Source organism: Fukomys damarensis, unplaced genomic scaffold, assembly GCF_012274545.1.
Source record: "Fukomys damarensis isolate Sample0158 unplaced genomic scaffold, DMR_v1.0_HiC HiC_scaffold_25, whole genome shotgun sequence".
NCBI lineage: Eukaryota > Metazoa > Chordata > Mammalia > Rodentia > Bathyergidae > Fukomys > Fukomys damarensis.
In genome coordinates, this window is record NW_022900937.1 from 27,462,790 (window position 1) to 27,484,781 (window position 21,992).

Genomic DNA, 21,992 nt, shown 5'->3' on the forward strand with positions numbered 1-21,992 from the left:
GATTTTTAAAAAATACAGAAGCTGAAAAATGTGATGGGATCCCAACATAGGAAAGAAATGGAATCCATAAAACAGATGCAAGCAAATTTCCAGGAGATTAAAAACGTCTCTGAATATTTATGCAGCTGAATGAGCCAATGTGAGGGCACAATTTCAGATACAGAAATAGGATTGCAATGAATAGGAAAAGAAAACTCTCTTAAAAATAGTAAGGGACCATGAGAGATCAATCCAGCAGCTGCTAGACAATTCAAAGAAGAATAACCTAAGACTAATCACAGTCAATGCAGAAACAGGAAAGAGTGCAGATGACATAAAAAACTATTCACAGAAGTAATGTCAGCCCTGCATATGGTAAAAGAAAACTTCCCAAATGGGGAAAAAGAACTTGACAGGCAGATAAGTGAAGCTTATAGAACTCCAACAATCTGTGATTAAAAAAATCAACACATTGGCATATAATAGTTAAGATTCCAGAAACCCAATAAAAGTACAAAATTCTACAAGCAGTTAAGAGAAACAAATGACATACAAAGGAAAGCCCATGATAATCACAGCAGACTTCTCAAAACAAACACACAGGCAAGAAGAGCTTGGAATGATGTATTTCAAGCCCTAAAGAAAAACAACCTCCAATCCAGATTGATGTACCCTGCAAAAACTATATTTCAAAGTTGATGGAGAAATAAGATACTTTCATTACAAAGAGCACCTTAGGAACTTCATGACTTCATGAATAGTAAACCAGCACTCCAAAATTTTTTAAGCAATATCCTAGGAAAAGACGAGGATTACAACCCAGAAAGCCCAAAAGAATGAATCCATCAGGCATGACAAGAAATCAAATGCAAAAAGAGTCCAGCAAAAAGAAAAAATCATGACAAGAATAAGTCAACACATACCAGTTATAAACATCAATGTTAACAGTATAAATTCACCAATTAAAAGAAATAGTCTAGGGCCAGGGATTCAGCTCAGTGGTTCCACCACTTGCCTTGAAAGTGTAAGGTCCCACGTTCGATCCCCAACAAAAGAAAGACTGGCAGAATGGGTCAAGAAGCAAGATCTGTCAATGTGCTACATATAAGAAATACACTTAGGAGCTGGGGATTTATCTCAGTGGTTCCGCCGCCTGCCTTGCTAACATGAGGTCCTGGAGTTCGATCCCCAATACCAAAAGAAGGAAGGAAAGGGAGGAAGGGAGGGAGGGAGGGAGGAAATACGTGAATAAAACATTTTGAAATAAAACAAACTCTATATATGCATTTAACATACTGAATCTAATGAACATTATAAATAAGCCCTTACTACATTAAAATGCTTATCATCTTTATGTTAACTGTAGTCAGTAGAAATTATATGGTATAGAACCTGATTCATAACAAAATATATAATATCATATATAATTTATTAACATATTAAATTAAATTAACTGAAGAGTCGCTTGGAGTTTTGGGTTTAAAACAGAGTGTCACTGAGTAATTCAAGCTGGTCTTGAAGTGATGGCTATCCTACTGCTCAGTCTCCTGAGTGATGGAATGACAGGTGTGCATCACATTAAGCAGATTATTTGTTTTTCACACTTGGCATCTGGTGGCAGAGAAGGGCTCACTGATGCTACCCAGAACAAGTATTCATTTCTGCTATAAAAATGAATATGCTGGTATCACTGAAATATGATGTCTTTATCTCATTGGGAAATTTATTCACAACACCATAAGATGAGCAGCTACATTGAGTAGGATTACTATTTTTCCTTTTTTTGTGAACTCTCTACACTAACTTCCACAGTGATTGAACTAGTTTACATTCCAATCAATGCTGAATGTTCCCCTTTTCCCTTGTAGTCTGCTGCCTTTTTTTTTCTTGAGTCCTTCATAGTAGATGTTGCTTAGTGTGAAGATATTTAACTTTACATTTCTCTAATGGACACAAATATTGAAAATTTCCTGAGAAGTATGTACTTACTTTGCCAGTTTTTTCAACTGGCCCTTTCATTTGGGGTGCATAATTTTTAGAGTTCTTTATATATTCCACATATTCATCCACTGAGGAGTACCTGGTAAAATTCTTTCCCCAGTACAAGTATTGATTCAACTAATTTTTCAAGTCTCTAGGTTCAGCACACGGAATGCCTGATTTCATGTTTCATTATGTTTTAATCTATGATGAAGGCTTATGACTGCTGTACAAATATTGACCATGAAAATATTTCTGGAAGAACAAAATCATGATTTGCCATAGCAACATTTTCTATCACAGGTTTATATTTTAATTTAAACATTTCTTTCCTGAAATTAAAGATGCAGATACAAAGAGAGCTCTTACATAGTTTGCTAAAACAAGCCAAGTTGCCCCCCACTGACTTCAAAGCCATGATCATCCTGTCTTCGCCTCTCTTGATGCTGGGACTAGAGGAATGCACCATCACATCTGGCTTAGACTTTTACATGTTGTGACTAAAAGGAAAACACTGATGTGTAATGCTTTACATTAAAATAATTTTGATACTGTGGAGTGAGAATAGTACTAAAGCACTGACCAGCTCTCCAGAACTTTTTTATGTACTGAGATAGGGTCTCACTGAGACGCCCAAGTTGCCTCCATTTTATTTTCCTCCCAAGTCTTCCTCCCGACATGGTGGAATTACAGGCCTACATCACCAGCAACTAAGATGATGGAAAAGTAAAAATGCTCAGAGTAAAATGTCCTATACTGTGAAAATCCCATCACTGGCTGGAATAGTGATATACCCTGGATATCTTCCTGGTGCTGGTAAAAGGCAGAAGTGAGCCACTGGGAATTCAGCCATATGTTCTAAGGTGTAAATAATTGACATGGTAATCTGCAGTGAATTACATTCCATGAATTACATTGTATCTTTCAGGTACACAGACACAATTTCAGATACTACTGAAATGGTGAGTAGTTTATCTGTCTAAGCATGATTAAGGCTAGACTAAACCATATAATATTCACTGCACTACAGGTGTTCATTCCTCAATTGTATTTTCAGGTTATCACAAGTTTATCACAATGAAACTCCATCAGAAATTGAGCACTATTGATATTTAAAAACAGTGTATAAAATACTTCAAAAATATTTTGCTGTTAAAAAGAAAGGCAAGAAAAAAAACCAGAAAAGGAAACCAACTGAGCCTGTTTGTATAAGTCTATGTGTTTTAACATGTTTGCACATATCTCAAATATCAGACAATGTTCCTTATGGATAAAAAGACACTGTATAAATTTATCTCTAAAATTGGTAAAACAACACAATCTGAATCATAAAGTAGTAAATTTCCTCTTTTTATTAAACAGTTTCTTTTTCATCATGGCCTTATCTCATCTTCTTAGTTAAAGCAATACGGATTACCAAAGAGAATGTAAACCTCAGCATCAGAGAATAAAGGCATTTGCATCATCACATTATGCTTCCCAAAACATCACGGTAAACAAAATTTTTTTACATTATTGCTGATAAATCATTTCATCATTTATACCTTTTGAAGAGATTTCTGTAATTCCTGATATCCATTTGCAGACAAGTTATGTTTTTGCTGACCTGTGGCAAACAGAAACTCACAGCAGTATGGTTTGTTTTTAGAGGTGTTGGAAAAATCACCACAAAATTAAGTTATCATAATATAGGCATGAAAAGCAAAATTTTCATGGAAAGAAGACAAAATTTTATGTAAATCATAATATTGATTCCAACAAGAAAGCAACTAGGCAAAACCATGTACTTAATATAATATACAATCATGTCAGGATATATGCAGGTGTTTGGTCAGGATGTAAAAACACAATATTGCTAATATACATGTTGTGTGAAAACAATGGACCTTTCTCAAAAACACATTCATAAGCCTCTCTCTGTGAAATATAGCATCAAATAAAGAAATATCTTGTTACACAGAATATGGAATGTACACATCAACAAAATTCAAATCAAAGCTACTGGAAAATCCCAACAATTCAAAATCAATTACCCAAATTTACTTCTTCATGGTCTATTCCTCCCAATTGTAAAAACAAAACAAACGCTACATAAATATTAACCCTACTTGGAAGTGAAAACTGGACTTCAATTCACCTTAAGAATCACTATATGTTAAATTTAAAAATGTTGGCATACACAAAAACATATAGTTATGTCAGCCCCATTTTTTTTGCATACTAATGACCACAGATACATACATGAGGTATTTACAAGTAATTTACTGAAAAACACAGAATAAATCCAATTTAGACTATTTCCATTTGGGAAAATATTTTCTAGGAAATTAATAACAAAATATATATATTATTTCTACAGGTTTTAATTGCATAGGGTATTTTCAAAGAAATATATACTTCTCCCCCATGGGACTTCTTTCACATATTTAATAATACCTGTGTGTGCTGAATGCTTTCCTACATTGCTTACATAGACTTTTCCCCATGGCACCTTGTTCATGTGTTTGATAGTGTATCAGATGAACTTTTCCATACATTTCTGAAATGCAATTTTTTGTCTACAAAATCAGATTGCATGAAATCTTCTCCCACACTGCATAGTTTCTTAGTGTGCCCTTTCATATATTTGATGGCACTTTGGTGTACTCTTTTCCCATGTTACTTACATATATATAAGGTTCCCAGTGTGAATTTCTTCAAGTTAGACCAGTACTTTGTTGGATGAAGATTTCTCACATTACTGATACAAATAGTTTTTCTTATGTCTTCTTTCATTCATTAGAAAATATTTTTGTGTAGGGTGTTTTCCCACATTGTTTACATACATAGGGTTCCCACGGTGTGAATATTTTCGTGTCTTTCACAATGACTGTGCTGAATGCTTGCCCACATTATACATAAGATTTATCTCTAGGTATGATATCATGTATTTCACAACCGTGTACTGAGTTTCCACACTGCTTACATAATAAGGTTTCTCACCTGTGTGAATACTTTTATGTGCTCCAAAGTGACCAATTAAGCTGAAAGATTTCCCACAATTCTTATATACATAGGGTTTCTTGCCATTGTGAGATCTGCTTTCAAATGAGGGTTAATCGGTAAATCCTTTTCCACCTTGCTTACATACATAGGGTTTTTCCCTGGTGTGAGGTTTCATCATTATGACACTGTGTGTGCTAAATACTTTCCCACGTTATTTGTATATATAATGTTAATCTCTAGTGTGATTTGTTTAATCCATTTCATAACAACTCTGTATTTTGTGCTTTTTCACACTGGTTACATACATAAAGTTTCTTACACTTATTATTTCATGTATTTAACAATTTCTTTGTTGGTTAAAAGATTTCCCACAATACTTACAGACATAGTTTCTCCCTAGTGTGAATTCTTTCATGTGCTTTACAAACATACCTTCGCAGGAAAGATTTCCCACAATTACATACATATGGTTTCTCCCCAGTGTGAATTTTTTCATGCATTTGACAACTACTCTTATAGCTGAAAGATTTCCCACAATGCTTACATACATAGGGTTTCTCCCCAGTGTGAATTCTTTCATGGTTTTGACAATTTGTCTTTTGGTTGAATGACTTCCAACAATGCTTACATACATAGGGTTTCTCCCCAGTGTGAATTCTTTCATGTATTTGAAGATTTGTCTTTCGGGTGAAAGACTTCCCACAATTTTTACATACATAGGGTTTTTCTTCAGTGTGAATTCTTTCATGTACTTGACAATGACTCTTTCGGTAGAAAGATTTTCCACAATACTTACATACATAGGGTCTCTCTGCAGTGTGTATTCTTTCATGTACTTGACAACCATTCTTTTCATGAAAACATTTCCCACAATGCTTACATACATAGGGTTTCTCCACAGTGTGAGTTCTCTCATGAATTTGACAGTGACTGTGTGTGCTGAATGTTTTCCCACATTGTTTACATATATATGATTGATTTCTAGTGTCATTTTTTTCATGTATTTCATAACAACTCTGTGTAGTGAATGCTTTTCCACCATCCTTACACACATAGGGTTTCTCCCTACTGTGAATTCTTTCATGGCTTTCACAATAACTCTTTCGGTTGAATGATTTCCCACAATGCTTACATACATAGGGTTTCTTCCCAGTGTGAATTCTTTCATGTATTTGAAAGTTTGTCTTTCGGCTGAATGATTTCCCACAATTCTTACATACATAGGGTTTTTCTCCAGTGTGAATTCTTTCATGTAACTGACAAAGACTATTTCGGAGAAAAGATTTTCCACAATGCTTACATACATAGGGTCTCTCTCCAGTGTGAATTCTTTCATGTACTCGACAATCTTTCTTTTCATTAAAAGATTTCCCACAATGGTTACATATATACGGTCTCTCTCCAGTGTGAATTCTTTCATGTATTCGACAACGTCTTCGTTCATTAAAAGCTTTCCCACAATGCTTACATACATGGGGTTTCTCTCCAGTGTGAATTCTTTCATGTATTTGAAAATTCCTCTTTCGGGTGAAAGATTTCCCACAATTATTACATACATAGGGTTTTTCTCCAGTGTGAATTCTTTCATGTACTTGACAATTTTTTTTTTCATTAAAAGATTTCCCACAATTCTTACATGCATACGATTTCTCCTCTAGGTGAGTTGTTTCATGACTTTGACAGCGACTGTGTGTACTGAAAACTTTCACAAATTGTTCACATTCATAGGACTTCTCCCCAGTATGAGAGCTTCTATGTCTTTCAAATGAGTACTTATCAGCAAATCCTTCTCCACTTTGCTTACATACACTAGGTTTCTCCCTGGTGTGAATTCTTTGATGACTATGACACTGACTGTGTGTGCTGAATGATTTCCCACACTGTTTAAATACATAAGGTTCATCTCTAGTTTGATTTTCTTCATGTATCTCATTGCAATTCTGTGTAGTGAATGCTTTTCCATGTTGTTTACATACATAAGGTTTCCATCCAGTGTAAATTATTTTATGTTTTTGAAAGGAATGACTATGGGATAATGTTTTCACACATTCCTTAGTTACATAGGGCTTCTCTCCAGCATGCATTGTTTCATTTATTTGAAAATAGTTTGAAGGCATAAAAGTATTCTCTTGTTGTTTGTACACATAAGAACTGCCCACACCCTGATTTCTTTCCTGGATTTGAACACCACTGGGTGTGCTGGAGGCTTTCACATTTTTCTTACCTAGAAATGTTTTCTCTGCAGGCTGAGTCTGTTCACTAAGATCAGAATAGGCTTTCGCACATTGCTCATGCTGACATTGTTTCTCTACAGTCTTTCTCATTTCATGTTTCTGAAAGGACTGGAAATCACTGCAGGTTTCTCCATGTTTACTACTTTTATACAGTGTCTCTTCAAATCTCAAATACTTGTCTGCATCATTTCTGTAAAGGAAAAAGGACAAAAATATCCACCACAATGAAAACGGTTTTCATAATAACTGATCAGGACAAGTTGTGGTTTGATACCTAAGAAATTCGGATGATAAGTTGACTTAAAGGCAGCATGCCTCCAAAACACCCATTCTCAAAAGAACGGTTCTCATGTGGAAATATTCAATTGGTATATGTTTCCAAAGCATACTATCACGTTTCAATTTAGGGGATGGGTACATATTTGTATCATATTGGCCATTTTTTATATCTTCACTCATCACTCTCCAGTTCTCTCCTTACCCTAATCATCTTTCCCTTCTGCCAAAAGTCAGCCTTTCTGTTTTCTGCCATCTTTCCTTTATTTTACTCCCCCCAAATATTTTTAGTTTCTCATTTAAAAATTTGTTTCATTTAACACTGTGAGATGGAGGCCCATCTAATTTCATTTTTTGGCAAATGATATAAATTGTTGTTTTTGGCTGATTACATAACAATTTTTTTTCAGTGGTGAGAATTAAACACAGTTCTTAGCAGGGAACTATATTTCCAGCTTTATTCTTTCTGATTTTGAAAGAGTTTCTTATTGGTCATTAATTTGTTCAGGCTGAACTTCAATTTGTCACCCTACTGACTCAGCTTCCCATAGTACAGGGATTGTAAGAATGCACCACCATGCTGAGCCTATCCCACATTTTCATCAGCGAGGAATCCAGTGCTGGGCATCAGGCTCTTCCCAGGTGCTGGCTGTTCTGAATTGCTTCCAACACTTAGATAACGTGATTACCTATGGGTGATGTCCTTTGAACACTGGATGCATGCATCACTAACATTTGATGATTTTAATTCATTTCAGAATATACCCAGGGACGTACACTTGTTTCAAATGAAAACATATTTTGAGACATCTGTATATTTATTATCATGATGGTTCCATTTTACATTTCCATCAACAATGTATGAAGCTGATTTCAAAAACTTTTCAAACATGGACAGCTCAATATTCTGGAGGATGTTTTGAAAACATCTATTACAATAACACTAGCACTCATATGCAGTTTGAATACTGATTCAATGTTAGCAGTTTACTAGAAAATAAATCTCATTCACATGTATATGCGAATATTTTAAAGATAAATTCCTGTCAAAGTTCAAAACTTACTCATTTCATATCTGGCTATACACAACACCTAAATACAATCTCTCACATTTCTGTGAAGTTGACTATGAAATAATTTTTTATACTAACAGAACAAATAGTATCACTTGTTGCATAATATCCACACTATTTTAGTTTCCTAAATTGGAATATTTCTGCATTCGATTGTAGGATTATACAAAATGAACCTTTATGCATCTCTAGAAATTTTTGTGAAATTAAATAAATTGGAACACCGCCTCGTTTCTTCAGTTTCCTTGGTTGAAATATTTCTGCTCCCACATTGACTCTGGAGGAATATTCTTCTGTCTTGTGTGTGAAAATTACCTTAGATTTCTTGAACAATTTTTGTGTTGTTCTTCCATTTGCTGGTTACAACAGGTTTTTCCTGAATTACAGACATAGAAATATAACTAGTCACTATATCATCGTATAAAAATTAACAGATTCCAGTTAGATTTATGGTATAATATAACCAGGCCTGAGACATTCTTCAACTGTTATAACACTGCATTTAATTAAAGTACATCATTGAGTGGTGTGGTGGCACACCTAAAATCCCAGCACCTGGGTGGCTAAAGAACAAGTTTAAGGCCATGCTGGTCTACCCAGCGAGTTTGAGCCCAGCCTGAACTACACATAGCAAGTCTCTGTTTCAAAAATAAATAAAACTCATAAAAATAAATAAATTGTAAAAGGGAAAGAAAAAACCATCACGGAACAAGCTTGTATAAGAAAAGGATGTTAGTCTTACCTATAGCGGTCAAATGCATACATGTTTCCCACATCACATCTCTATAGAGTTTCTTCTGGGGTGGTTTCAGCAAAGCCCATTCTGCCTTGGTGAAGTTCACAGCTACATCCTCAAAGGTTACTGACTCCTAAATAATGACATTTTTCCTAAATAATGACATGTGTTCAGATGCACACCCTGAGATATCTCAACTTCTCTCATAAAAAGCCGATCTGAAGATGATTCCTTCAATATTAATTCTACGTCTTGGTCATCAAACCCATGTATATGTAAATATATTCATACAGTAATTCTGATGTTAATTCACACCACACTGCTAAAGTAACAGTGGAGTAATAGCACTGGTTCTCCTGCGGGATTGCCCACTTTGTATTTATGCATTGTCTCTTAATTTGAGCTGATAGAAGAAGCCTGCTAATCACAATCCAAAAAACACAGGGGCACATAAATATCTAATGAATGGTTCCGATATACCACTGATTACATCTCTTTTCAAATATGAATATTCACAGCATTCACTCCATTTTTCTTTGTACTTATGGAGAATTTTGAAATTTGAATCTGGTTTCATAAAAAAATTAATTGAATATTAAGGTTTATGAATAATTAAAATGCTAAAGGAAACACAGCTTCTTCTAGAGCAAGTCTATGTATGAACAGTGAAACAGGAGAAGGTAGCACATTATCTTATAGCTCAGTGACACCAAATGGTCACCTTACACTCAGATATAAGAAATATAAGGATGGTATACATGAAAGTAATGAGAGGACAAATATTAATGATATATTAAATTCAATGAAAACCAAGATATCACAAAGTAATTTGTCATTAAATACAAAAGGAAAACTCCATCCAGCTATGGTGGAATGTGCCTGTGATCCCTGCACTTGGGAGGGTCATATAGGAGAATTGCAATGAATCTGAGGATTGCCCTGAGTTTAATGTCCAGCCTGGGCTACAAAGATAGTTTAAGGACAGCCAAGGGTACAACGTAACACCCTACCTCAAATTCCTCCCAAAAAGGGAGCACTAAAAAAAAATTCTTTCACATATTACTCACATCTTTGATTTGTTAAAAAAAAAATTACAGCTAAAGAGTACAATAAGAGAATAACATTCAACACCTTATGAGCAAGGTAGATAGATTGTATAATGTACATGAAAGACATTCAAATTCCTCCTTTCATGTAAGTGTATCACGAGTAGAGGGAATGAGAAATGGACCTCAGGAATGTAAGACAGTCTTCAGTGGATCCACAGGTAAATAGAATATTGATTCATGATGGAGCTGGTGTTACACATCCCTGGAGGAAATCACAATGTGTTTCACTCATGTTCTAGGAGACCTAGGTATGTACTTGGAAATCTGGATTGTATACTCTTCTATTCTATGTACATAGGTTACATATTAAAATGGGAAAAATAAACTTGAATGTCTTAAGAATTTATAGTGGAAAAAACATTCAGAGAGGAAAAAGTATTTCCTCATTAAAAAAAAAAAAAGGTAAGACATCAGAAGTAGAAGAAGATACTGAAATCTACAAAAAATAATAAGAAGGCCAGGGATTTAGTTCAGTGGTTCTACTGCCTGCCTAACAAGCTCAAGGGAGTTTGATCCCTGGTACAAAAAAGAAAAAAAAAAGGACTCACTGAAAATCATTAGAGATAAACAAAAAAAAAAATATTTGCTGGGTACACCACATAACAACTTTGCATAGAGAATAAAGATTAATCTAAAAAGTAACTACAACACATCTGATTCTAGAGAAACACTGAATATAGAACAAGATTCAACTCTTGAGAATATCACTAAAGAAAAATGAGTGTGAAAAAACACAATCAGTAGACTTATGCAAAAATGGAGAATCAGCTACTAAGCTTCATACTCATCTCCTTTACTTAGCAGTTACCAAAATCCACAGGCCAGTGACTTCTTTCCAATATCTAGAAAATAGATTGTGCTGTTATGTCTGGGAATAAATGTGACTCTTTTCCAGCAAAACTGAAAAATCAGGAACTTCGTGACCAGTGAAATGGATGAGAAATACTTTTCCCTCCATTCAGTACTTATGAATAATAGTGAGACAAATATAAAAAACAAATAAATACAAAAAACTGTCACAAAACATTTCTCTGTGCAATACCATACTACTACTGAAAATATAAAGGAAGGAAGGTAAAAGAACACTACTCATGGAAAAATGACACATGGCAAATTTTGGAAAAGCTGTCAAAGGAGAAGAGTAGTCATCAATAACTTGTGACAGGTAGGGTATTCATCACCGGCCGCAATACGGTTTTTAATCAGTCCTACCTCATTCAGCATGTCTTATCTTGAATAGCGTCTCCAAAATAGCAATGAACTATAACAATAATGTGGCCAATGGTGTTTCTATTTGTACTCCTACAGGAATTGCTCATATAAGTAAATAGCTACTTCAGGAAAAAAGTGTGAGTTTGACAGGCAGTCTTTCTGGAAGCTGTCCTTCACAGCATGATTTCTACTTCTCTTATTTAAAATGCTAACATTTCTAATTTTTGGCATGACACTTTATAAAATTTCATTTATTGATTATTCATTAATTTCACTGCTCTTCTGAATATAAGACAGAGGTATACACATGAGTTTGCAAGTGATCTAACACTGATTTTAACCATAGGAAATGTTCATTTTCTTTTCATTTTTAAGTGATTTTTAAACACCCTATACTGACTTTGGAACTGTGGGAAAATGAATGTTAATTTTGGAATTTACCATCTTCACAATAAAGCCCAGAGTGGAGCCTATAACTTGTGTGTTTGAGAACTCCAATTTAAGCTTATTACACACTTAGCCTAATTAGATGTCTTAACCACTTTCCTGTCACTGAGACAAAACCTCAACTAAGAGGAGTAGGTTTTATGTTGACTCAGTTTTAGTTCATGTTCTCCTGGTTCCAAGGTAGAAACTGGATGGGACTGTGCAACATGGAGGAAAATGTATTCAAACCATGGCATCCAGAGAAGAGGGAAAGGTGGACGCAGCTACAGACATGGCTCTAGTGACTTGTCTGCAGCAACCCCACCTGCTAACAGCACAGTCAGGCACTTAAAATATCTCCGAGCAAATCTACCGAAGTACAAGGCCCGCAAAAAACCAACTTTCATACTTAAGAAAAATTTAGGGGACACTGCACAATCATGTATGGTGTGCTGCTGAAAGAAAACATGGCAAGCAACAAAGCCCACCCAAGAACCTCACGTAAGTCCTGAGTCTCCTTCCAAAAATCCCGCTCACCGCACAGCACGGTGAGCAGTGGAGCTGTAGAAACTGAGCTGAGAACATCGAGGTTCTGGTCAAATTAAAAGTACCATCCCTGTATAGGAAAGGATGCTTAAGTCTCAGCCCCACCCACAGGGCTAGAAAGGACCCAACCTGTATGTACCAGTAAAAACTGACATATAAAAACAAAGATTTCTCCACTCATGTGGAGAGGCCCACAACGTGCCAAAACTGGTTCTGTCCACTTCCACCCAGAACTTATGCCTCTAACACAAATTCTACTTCTGTCTTTGGGCATTTGGTCCTGCAATCACCTTCTGGGGGAGTGAGGTCTCCCAGGACCTTCCCACGTAACCAGTCTGTAGAACCCACAGAGCAAGTCAGCCTGACCCAGCTTGAGAGTCTCTCAGCCACATACTGGGAGCTGACAAAGGAGGATTCTATTCTCTGGCCAGCAAGATGTCTCATTTGACAGCTCACACAACCCAAACTCTTCTTCACTGATACAAGGCTGCCCCATGTTCTGCTGATTGAGCCAAAGGGAAAACACTACCTGCTTAATAGTGTACAAATGATAGACTGGAAACAAAACACTTGCCCGCCCAAGCTTCTCCTGGATCACTGACTTGACCCAGCCTGTTGGATCAGTGACTTGAAGTAGGATTTGCTCCTAGCTTTGTAGAACTCCTTAAGTCTGTTTACTTACTGTACTCTGGGGGATCAATTTCTTGTCCTAGACGATGGCATCACATCTCTGTGACTGTACTTCCAGATTCAATGACACGTAGAGAAAACCACCAAGCCCAAAGAATCTGTGCCCAGGTAAAGGTTGAACACAATACAATAGAAGTACTAAGGTCATCAGAGGGTAGAAAATAGAAGGAGACATTCTACTGCATGGCACAGACTTTCTCACACATTATCTCTTAATCTAATCATCATCAATAAAGAAAACAAAAGCATGCCAACAGGGAATGTAAGTATTTACTGAATGAACAAATTGGCATAATATGTTAGTAGTATTACACAAAGGAATCAAGATGAAATTCAAATGTTCAAGTGCCTCAGACAGCCAAGGGACTTTAACATAAGTTACAAGGAAATCCAGAATCCAGATATTTGAACAGTAATCATAGCAAGAAGCCTAGAATGATTTCTGTAATATAGCACCTCCCTCAATTACTTCTCTGTGATGAGGCAAAGAAAGGTAAAAACTTAATGCAGTAAATTTTCCAAAATAGGTTCTTTCCTCCTCACAGCATGAAAGTATTTCTCCTTTGGCATATTCATTTCACCAAAGTAATAGTCAAACCTGATGTCACCTGATGGATGACTTTGATTGTCACATTGGTCGGCTAGAGAGATACCTAGATTGTTAGTAAAGACATGTCTGAAAGTGTCTGGCAGAGGCAAGGAAGCATTCATGACTATGAGATGACATCAGGTGCATGGCCTGTTCCCCTCACCCTCTTTTTCTGCTGCAGCCTCTCCACTGGAAGGCTGAAGACTTTATGGTAGGAGCCTGAAGAAACTTGAGACCAGCATCCAAAGGCAATGGCAAATACCAGAGCTCATCCACAGAAAAATAAGACTTTTCCCTTTTTATTCCATCTAGGGTACAACCCTATGGGTTGTTGTCAACCACACACAGGGTGGGCCATCCCTCCTGTTCTACACACCAGTCTTCCACAGAGAAACGCAAAGCTTTACAAATGGCTAGGTTCTTACTCATCAAGGGTTCATACCACAATTAATCATCGCAAAATACTGCTTTTTGTTTTGTTTTGTTTTTGCTAAACATGGCCTTCACAGATATTCTTCATTTATAGTAATTAGTTTCTGATCTCATCAAATCTTTGCAGATGAAAATGAAAACATTTTCCAATAAGAGCCCTATGGCAAACAGACTCATCCTCAGACAGAAAACACACACAAAATAATCTGTATGTGAGACTCCTGCTTTCCTACACTCTGCAGCTTGTCATAGTCAAGAGTACTTCACGCTGATCCAGGATCTAAAACATTAAATAATTTTTGTCATGATAAATCAAAGATGTCAAAAACTTATTTTTAAAAGACAAAATTTATCCAAAAATATCAAATGTGAATAGTCCGTTTTTTTTCTGGACATTGCCTCCCTTACCACTCCAGTTTAGTACAGACCCCAGCAGCTCCATTCCCAGTTGATTCACACATTCTAGTCATCTTTGTAAAACCATTTCTGTACACCCACACAATTAATGCATGCAGTCAGTCCTATAATAAATCCTAACTAAGCACCATAGAAGTTCCTCTCCCTTTCAAAAAGTGTAACTGCTCTAAGTTTTATTCTTCTGGGGCTGAATCACACCACTCAGTTGAAATTACAAATTTAAAGCTGTTTTACAGGACCTATACTGACATTTGAGATGTATACTACAAACTTGGTGGTGCTAACCCTAACCCTAACCCAAAATGTAACTATTCACACCTTTGTCTGCTAATTAAAGATTTCCATTCTATCCCCTTTTCCTGCTGATAGAAGCCAAATACTATGAGTATGGCACTTCTTAATAATAATAAAAATTCAAGCAAACAAGTAAAGAAAAAAGTAGCATTCCCTTCTCCAAACAGTATTATACTGTTCTCCTGATTCAGTTGCTCAGAGGAAACAGATTAATACAGCATGACAAACAAGAAACAATCTGGTGGGTGAGTCCTATACTATAGAGGACTACACGAAGAGTGGAATAAAGGAGTAAATGGATACTACTTGAGTTTGAAAAGGAAAACATCTTGATCAACCAAAACATATCTGAAGACAAAAAGTAGTGGAAATGCAGAAAACATACGCAATTAAGCAAACATCATCGCTAAGCCCTGGATCCTTTAAACCTGCTCACCACACATACCTTGATCTGTATTTAGGAACTCTAATGGGACACTAAGCCAAATTTAAAATAGAACACAAAACAAAGCATGTACCTTATTTAATACAGTATACTGTAAATCACTGGCTGATCATCCTGTTACTAAGAAAGCAGTGACTCATTACCAGGATTCATCATGAGGAACAAATACGTTATATTGTGCCATGGACCACTAGTGTGAAAAATGAGTGAAATTTAAAATTAAATGTAAGGTTTAAAAAAAATTTTTTTTCCTTTTCATTTCTAGAGACCTAATACAAGGCCTCATGCACTTTAGACAAGTTAGGTTGAAGTGGATGTATACTCATGATATTTATTTCACAATGAAAAAGGATCTTATTCAGGTGGGACTTGAAGACTTGACACTCCTGTCTGTCTAACAAGTGGCTGGAATTAGAGGTTTACAACACAACGCCTCAGTGATTTTACTTTACCCAAGCACTGAAATCTTGGTAAATTATGGTGAGTCAGAACCCCAATCTTTAACCAGTAAGATAGCACATGCCTGTGTGTTCAACTATCAAGGAGGTGGAAACAGTATCTGAACTTCTAACAAGCCTGCAAAACTTAGGAAGATCTAGGCACAAAAATTTAAAAAAACAAAAAAAGCTCAGGGCAAAATTCCAGAGTTCAGTCCCTATACAATGAAAAAGATCAATTCCTAATTTCCAATTATCCCTCAGAAGTGACGAGGTGGGCTGATCAGAGGTAACAGAAGAAATATTTATGTGTTACAAAGTCCCCTTCCTTTCTTCAGGCCTGTGACCTTTCACCCTCTCTCAGACCCAGCCTGCAGTCAGTGCTTCACTGACGGTCACACTAAGCACTCTCTGACTTCCGGAGAAGTTTCCTGTTGTATTTGCTGATTTTGCCTCCCTCCAAAATCCCCCGTTCTCACATTGCCTTTTTACTCCCCTTTGCTCTTGCCTATTCAAAAAACCCTTCTATTGTATTCATTCCTATGCTCAAAGACCTTAACCATGGGAATTGACCCCTACTTCAGTACTTGTTTTATACAAGGTCCGTCTCAATCAGGGTTTTAATTTTTAAAACAAAGTCTAGACATAGCCCATGGATTACAGCAATTATTTCAAAGATGACACACATTTCCATTTAGAATCACAATTATTTCAAAGATGACACACATTTCCATTTAGAATCACACCAGTACTCATGCATGTCCCTGCAGGTCCCCTACTTCAATGCATTTCTCAATGTGGGCTCACTGTGCACCCTCTGTAGAAAGTTGTTCTTAGAACAATTTTCCCTCCCTTGCTAGCACATTATCCTCCCCTCCAACGTTCTCAGAATTCTACATTCTATGGAGGGCCTAATTTAAACAGTCTCATGGTAAAAAATATTATACTTAGTTACCATATAAAGAAAGCACCTAGCTAGTGAAAGGGCACGAGATATAGTTGGGTAATTAGTCATTTGAGAACAATTAAAATGAGAAGCCAGGTGAACTTGAGTGTACCTGTATTACTTGGGAATCTGAGGCACAAGGATCAACCACCATAGGTTTGAGCCCATCCTGGGCTACATAGAGCTCAAGGCTTGCCTGAGCTACACAGTAACAGTGAGACCCTGTCTGTCTCAGAAAACACACATACATACAAGGAATTAAAATGAAAACAGACAATTACCTAGGATTTAGGAATGAGAGTGAAATTTCTGCATTATAGAGAATGCAGCCTCGCCCCCAAATAAAAGGAGTTACAGCCACTCCTAAGCTCCTGAGTTTCGAGGAACTTAAAATAAAAAATAACAAGGGTCTCTCTAAAATCCCAGTTTCCTTTGAACCCTGTATGCTAAGGAAATGGGTTAGAGCCTGAGTTTGAAGTGTCTGTTTTAAATCCACAGACCCACCTGTGATAGGTGACCTCTAAACAATTCAGCTAGAACTGTGTTCCACCTGTTTATGATTATCTCTCGACTGAGCAGCTACAAGGCTACCTTCTTGGGAAGCTTCCTGGCAATCTGGGAGCTATTCTTATTTCTTTTTTTGTTTTGTTTTTCTTTGTTTTGGTACCGGGGATTGAACTCGGGTCCTTGCGCTTGCAAGGCAGGCCACTGAACCGCTGAGCTAAATCCCCGGCCCAAGCTATTCTTATTTCTAATAAAATCTCTAATATCTTTCTTTTGGTTCAGGACCTCATTCTTCTATATGTGTGACCAGACCACGAGCTCTGTTCATGCAGTGATGCCACTGTGAGCAGAGGTCTGACGTAAATAATTAAAGCGACAGTTTTTATTGCTGAGCATGGAACCCAAGGTTTCCCCAAAGCCCCTGTTCTCCTCAGACTGGTGGAGAAACAGCTCTGCCTGAGGCTGCTTAAGGAAGCACTCTGCGCTGGCAGTGTCACAGTTACAAGATGCTGGGGACTTCAAACTGTCCCTGCCGGAATAAAAGGGAAAAGGGACAGATGATGCAGAACCAAAGACTAGAAAGACCTCGGTGACTGGAACTAAGCAGGGAGGCTGTAGATTCTCACAGCTGCTTCTGGGTACTTTCTTTCAAAACCCACCCGATTCCATCCCATTCTCAGCTTCCGTCCCACAACATCACCATTGCCTGGCCTGTGGGTCCCACGGGGTCCTTTGAATGCAGCTCGCAGCCAGTAGAAATTACAGAGACAGGCGGTTTAGTTAGCTGGGGAATCTCGGCGGCCCATTCACGACGCACACTTCAACGCCATGACACAGGAAGAGCCCGCCAGGCTCCCTCAGCCCACCTGATTGGATGGTTCAGTCAGCCCCGCCTTCCTTCATCGCTGATTGGCTCCTGCTCCATTGCCAGCCCCTCCCCCCGCTGAGTGACGAGGAACAATCCTCTAATAGCAGGCGTGGCCTCTCTTTCTTTTGCAAAATTATCTCTCATCTTTTAATATACTTCTAATTTTTTCATATAAAAAGAATCATACTGCCGAGGCCAGGCGTGGTGGCGTAAACCTGTAATCCCAACACTCGGGAGGCAGAGGCAGGAGGATCGCTGTGAGTTCCAGACCAGCCTGGGCTGTATAGTGAGACAAAAAAAAAATATTGCCCGCTAAAACGAATCATACTGCGGAGGACTCAGTTCAGTGGTTCCGCCGCCTGCGCCACAAGCGCAAGGTCCCGAATTCAATCAACAGTATCAAAATAAATAAATGAATAAATATGTTTAAACTTTTGTGATAGATTTATTTCACTTACAGAATATGGATACTTTTCCCAGCTATTCCTCAAACGATGGACTAACATCTAGAATAAATGTTTTTAATTACATTTTTAATTTCATTGATTGATACTGGGTTATTTAGGATTAATAGGTCTTCATTCAATTGTGGTAATCACATGTATCTAGAAATCTGTTCATTCCTTCTGGGGTTTTCATCTTATTGACATATAGGTTCTCAAAGTAAGTACTGATAATCCTCTGGATTTCTGCTGGTTCTCTTTTAGTTTCAACCTTTTCATTCTTAATTTCATGGATCTGGGCCTTTTCTTCCTTTTTTTGTGAGATTGGCTAAGGGTTTCTACTAAATTCTACAAGATATTTAGAGAAAAACTGTTGTCACTACTGTTTAACTCTTCAATAAAATTGAAAGTGAAGCAATACTCTCAAACTCATTCTTGGAAGCTAGCATCACCTTGATCCCTAAAGCAGAGAAAGACCCAACCAAAAAGACAACTATAGGCCGATCTCCCCAGTGAATATAAACACAAAAATCCTCAAAAAGATATTGCTATACAGAATGCAGAAGATCATCAAGAAGATCCTACACTCTGACCAAGTGGGATTCATCCCAGGGATACAGGGATATTTCAACACATGCAAATTACAAATATAATACATTAAATCAACAGAGCCAAGGACAAAAACCATATGATCATCTCAATAGAGGCAGAAAAAGCATTCGACAAAATATAACACCCATTCATGACAAAAACCCTACAGAAATCCCTGGTACCAAAAAAAAAAAAAACCCCTACAGAAAATTGGAATCAATTGTCATCTCAGCCTGATAAAAGCCATCTATGATAAACTAACAGCCAATATCGTAACAATGTTCAAATACTGAAATCCTTCACGCTAAAATCAGGAACAAGACAAAGATGTCCACTATCACCGCTCCTGTTCAATATCCAGGCAGGATTCTTGCAGAGGACTGCATACACTTATCAGTGGTGTCTGGGCAGGCCGTGAATGGGGCCTGCTCACCTGAGAAGCTGTTGTCCAGGATGGATCCTAGCTGAGGCCTGCCCACCCACACTGCTGATGACCAGGCAGGCTTCTGGCTGGGGCCTATGAGCACTTAACAGAATTATATTCTTTTATCAATGCAGGAGCTATTGAGATTTTGAGGAAGGGAGTATTACATTTTTTAGACATAGGATAGTTCTATCTTGAAATACAGATTAATGATCTTGTTATCCTGTTTATTAACAGGTTAAGTGTGGCTTATAGGAATGTCTTTAGATACCAAGTTGACAAGTGGTAGACTTGTGCCAGTTAATGTTGATCATCACTTTGATAGGTAACAGGCTTCTTGAGGAGGTTAACAGACTCTAGGAATGCTCATTTAACAAATGAGTTAAGCTGCTGCTGCTGATATCATCACTAATATCTAACAGGATGTGGGATGAAGTAGGAGGAAGTGGTTGATGTCATAATGGAATGGATTTAGGAACATTATCTGGGTCCTAACTCCTTCTCATTATGTTCTTACTCTGTTCTGTGCTTTGTGGTTGCCATGAGATGAGCAGATTCCCTAAGCCATGCGCTGCAGGGATTAGGGAAGGGGATAGTATCCACATCTCTGCCTGGGGTCCTGGCCTGTGAACCACCACAGCCCGAGGCGAATTTAAAAACAGATAGAAACGAGACTTAGAGTGAAGAAGCTGAGTCTTGGGTCCTGATCAGTGCTGCTGATGGCAGCAAAGACCAAGGTCCCCAAGCACATCCAGTATTTACTGAATACAATCGTGAGAAGGAATAGGGAGCTAGGGAGATATAAAGTTATCTCGTGAATTATTGCCAAACACCTGGCATGATGGGGCCAGGCAGGGCTGTCAGGGATCAGCACTACTTATCTTGCTAGGATAGAAGAATCCCATACTGGGACCGCCCACAATAATCAAGAAATCCACAAGGTCAGTGAGAAGCGATAATTCAGGGGAAAGGATTTTAATTGGGGTCACACAGACTTCAGCTGCATGTAATTCAGCAGGGCCCTGCCATTTCACAGACAAGGACTTAGGCCTCAGTGACAGCCATTACCAATACCAGTCCAACTCTGCTAGCTGACATGCGCATTTGAGTCACATAGGGCTTCCGTCTAACTCCTGATATAAAACAGTATAGCCAAATTACAAAAACCAAGTCGCATGGGCCCCTCATAGCCTGCTAGTACTGGGCAGGGTTGTCTTCTACAATCCCTTCTGTCATGTTATTTTTGCTATAGAGACAACTATGCAGACTGAATCCTCTAAAACTATGCACCAGAATAAACTTTTCCTCCATCAAAATGAGATTATTGGATAGTCTGTCTCAGTGAAAGGAAAGCTGACCAATAGCCATGATATTCTTGGTAGAGAAACCGCAGAAAATCTAAGTGTGAGCCTACCGGTCCTGGCAAACCAGGAGTACTGTGGTTAATGACCTGCCCAGGATGAGCAATTATCCTGTGAGTCCAGGTGAGTGAAATCCAACTTCGCTATCCTAGGTAATACTGAGAATGTGAGTCTCCAGAGTTCCTCTGTGAGCGCAATGGGGCTGCTATCTTAGAATTTGCAGTGGTCGTGCTTGTGTCAGCCTTCTTCTCTATGTGTGAATTGCTGCCTTTGTGTCTTTAAAATACTCTGTTGGAAAAGAAAAAAATATGAGAAAATGAATATAAAGTGTTGGTAAATGGGGAGGAGAAGAGGGGGTGAAGGGAGGGCAGGGACAAGGGGAAAAAATGAGAACCAAGACTGTCATGTAAAGGTACAAGATCCCCATAATGAATATAACTGTACTGTACACCTAAAATGTACCAATAAACTCAATGAAAAAAATTCTGTCAGAGAAAGTCTTATCATGGTATATGCTATTTGTATGTTAATACACATCTCAAACTCACCTATGAGGAATATACAAGGATATGAAGCCACTGACAGAGGGGAGAGCTGACTGGTGGTACTGGCTACGTGAAAAGGGTCATTTTACTCTAGTGATGCAACATGGAGACCAACCACAGTTTAGACTTGTGTGTGTTCCACCAGGCTCCCCCCAAGCAGGAGAGGAGGAGATTCTGCTACACAGGATCTCTTGGGCCCTCTTCCTCTCTAGAATCCCAAAATGTTGCCTTCTGTTGGGGTTCCCCATGAAGTCAAAGTCATGAAGAACAAGGCCAAAATCAACACTATTTCATCTAATACATCTGAGCATGGATGTCACCCTGCTCTTCTTCTTTACCTGGGTCACTCCACATACGTACTCAGCATCATTGTGACACAGGTGACATCTTAATCCTTCTCCTGTATGTAACTAGGACATTGTGAAATGTGAATTTAGGAGACATGTCAAC

The 21,992-nt window shown here is 37.8% G+C and overlaps 1 protein-coding gene across 2 annotated transcripts; it reads right to left on the minus strand.

Moving 5' to 3' along the window:
* Positions 1–3,787: 3,787 nt before the first annotated feature.
* On the minus strand, positions 3,788–18,227 carry LOC104852960 (zinc finger protein 709-like). Of its 2 annotated transcripts, none has more exons than XM_010610799.2 (4): positions 18,011–18,227; positions 9,270–9,396; positions 8,843–8,903; positions 3,788–7,368 (listed from the first exon to the last, which is right to left on the minus strand). In XM_010610799.2, exons 1-4 carry the CDS (start codon positions 18,011–18,013, stop codon positions 5,322–5,324), a joined length of 2,238 nt encoding a protein of 745 aa, XP_010609101.1. In that variant the 5' UTR covers positions 18,014–18,227; the 3' UTR covers positions 3,788–5,321. The 2 variants fall into 2 exon arrangements, with proteins under 2 accessions (XP_010609101.1, XP_033611973.1); XM_033756082.1 differs by having other exon boundaries at positions 17,970–18,227.
* Positions 18,228–21,992: the final 3,765 nt, after the last annotated feature.

Bases quoted from the DNA above. Each gene is read 5' to 3' on its own strand.
- LOC104852960 (XM_033756082.1), bottom strand. The intron at 8,904-9,269 runs GTAAGACTAACA...TCTGTAATTCAG, and splicing joins TATGCATTTGACCGCTATAG to GAAAAACCTGTTGTAACCAG. The intron at 7,369-8,842 runs GTAATTTTCACA...TTTCCTTTACAG, and splicing joins AATTGTTCAAGAAATCTAAG to AAATGATGCAGACAAGTATT.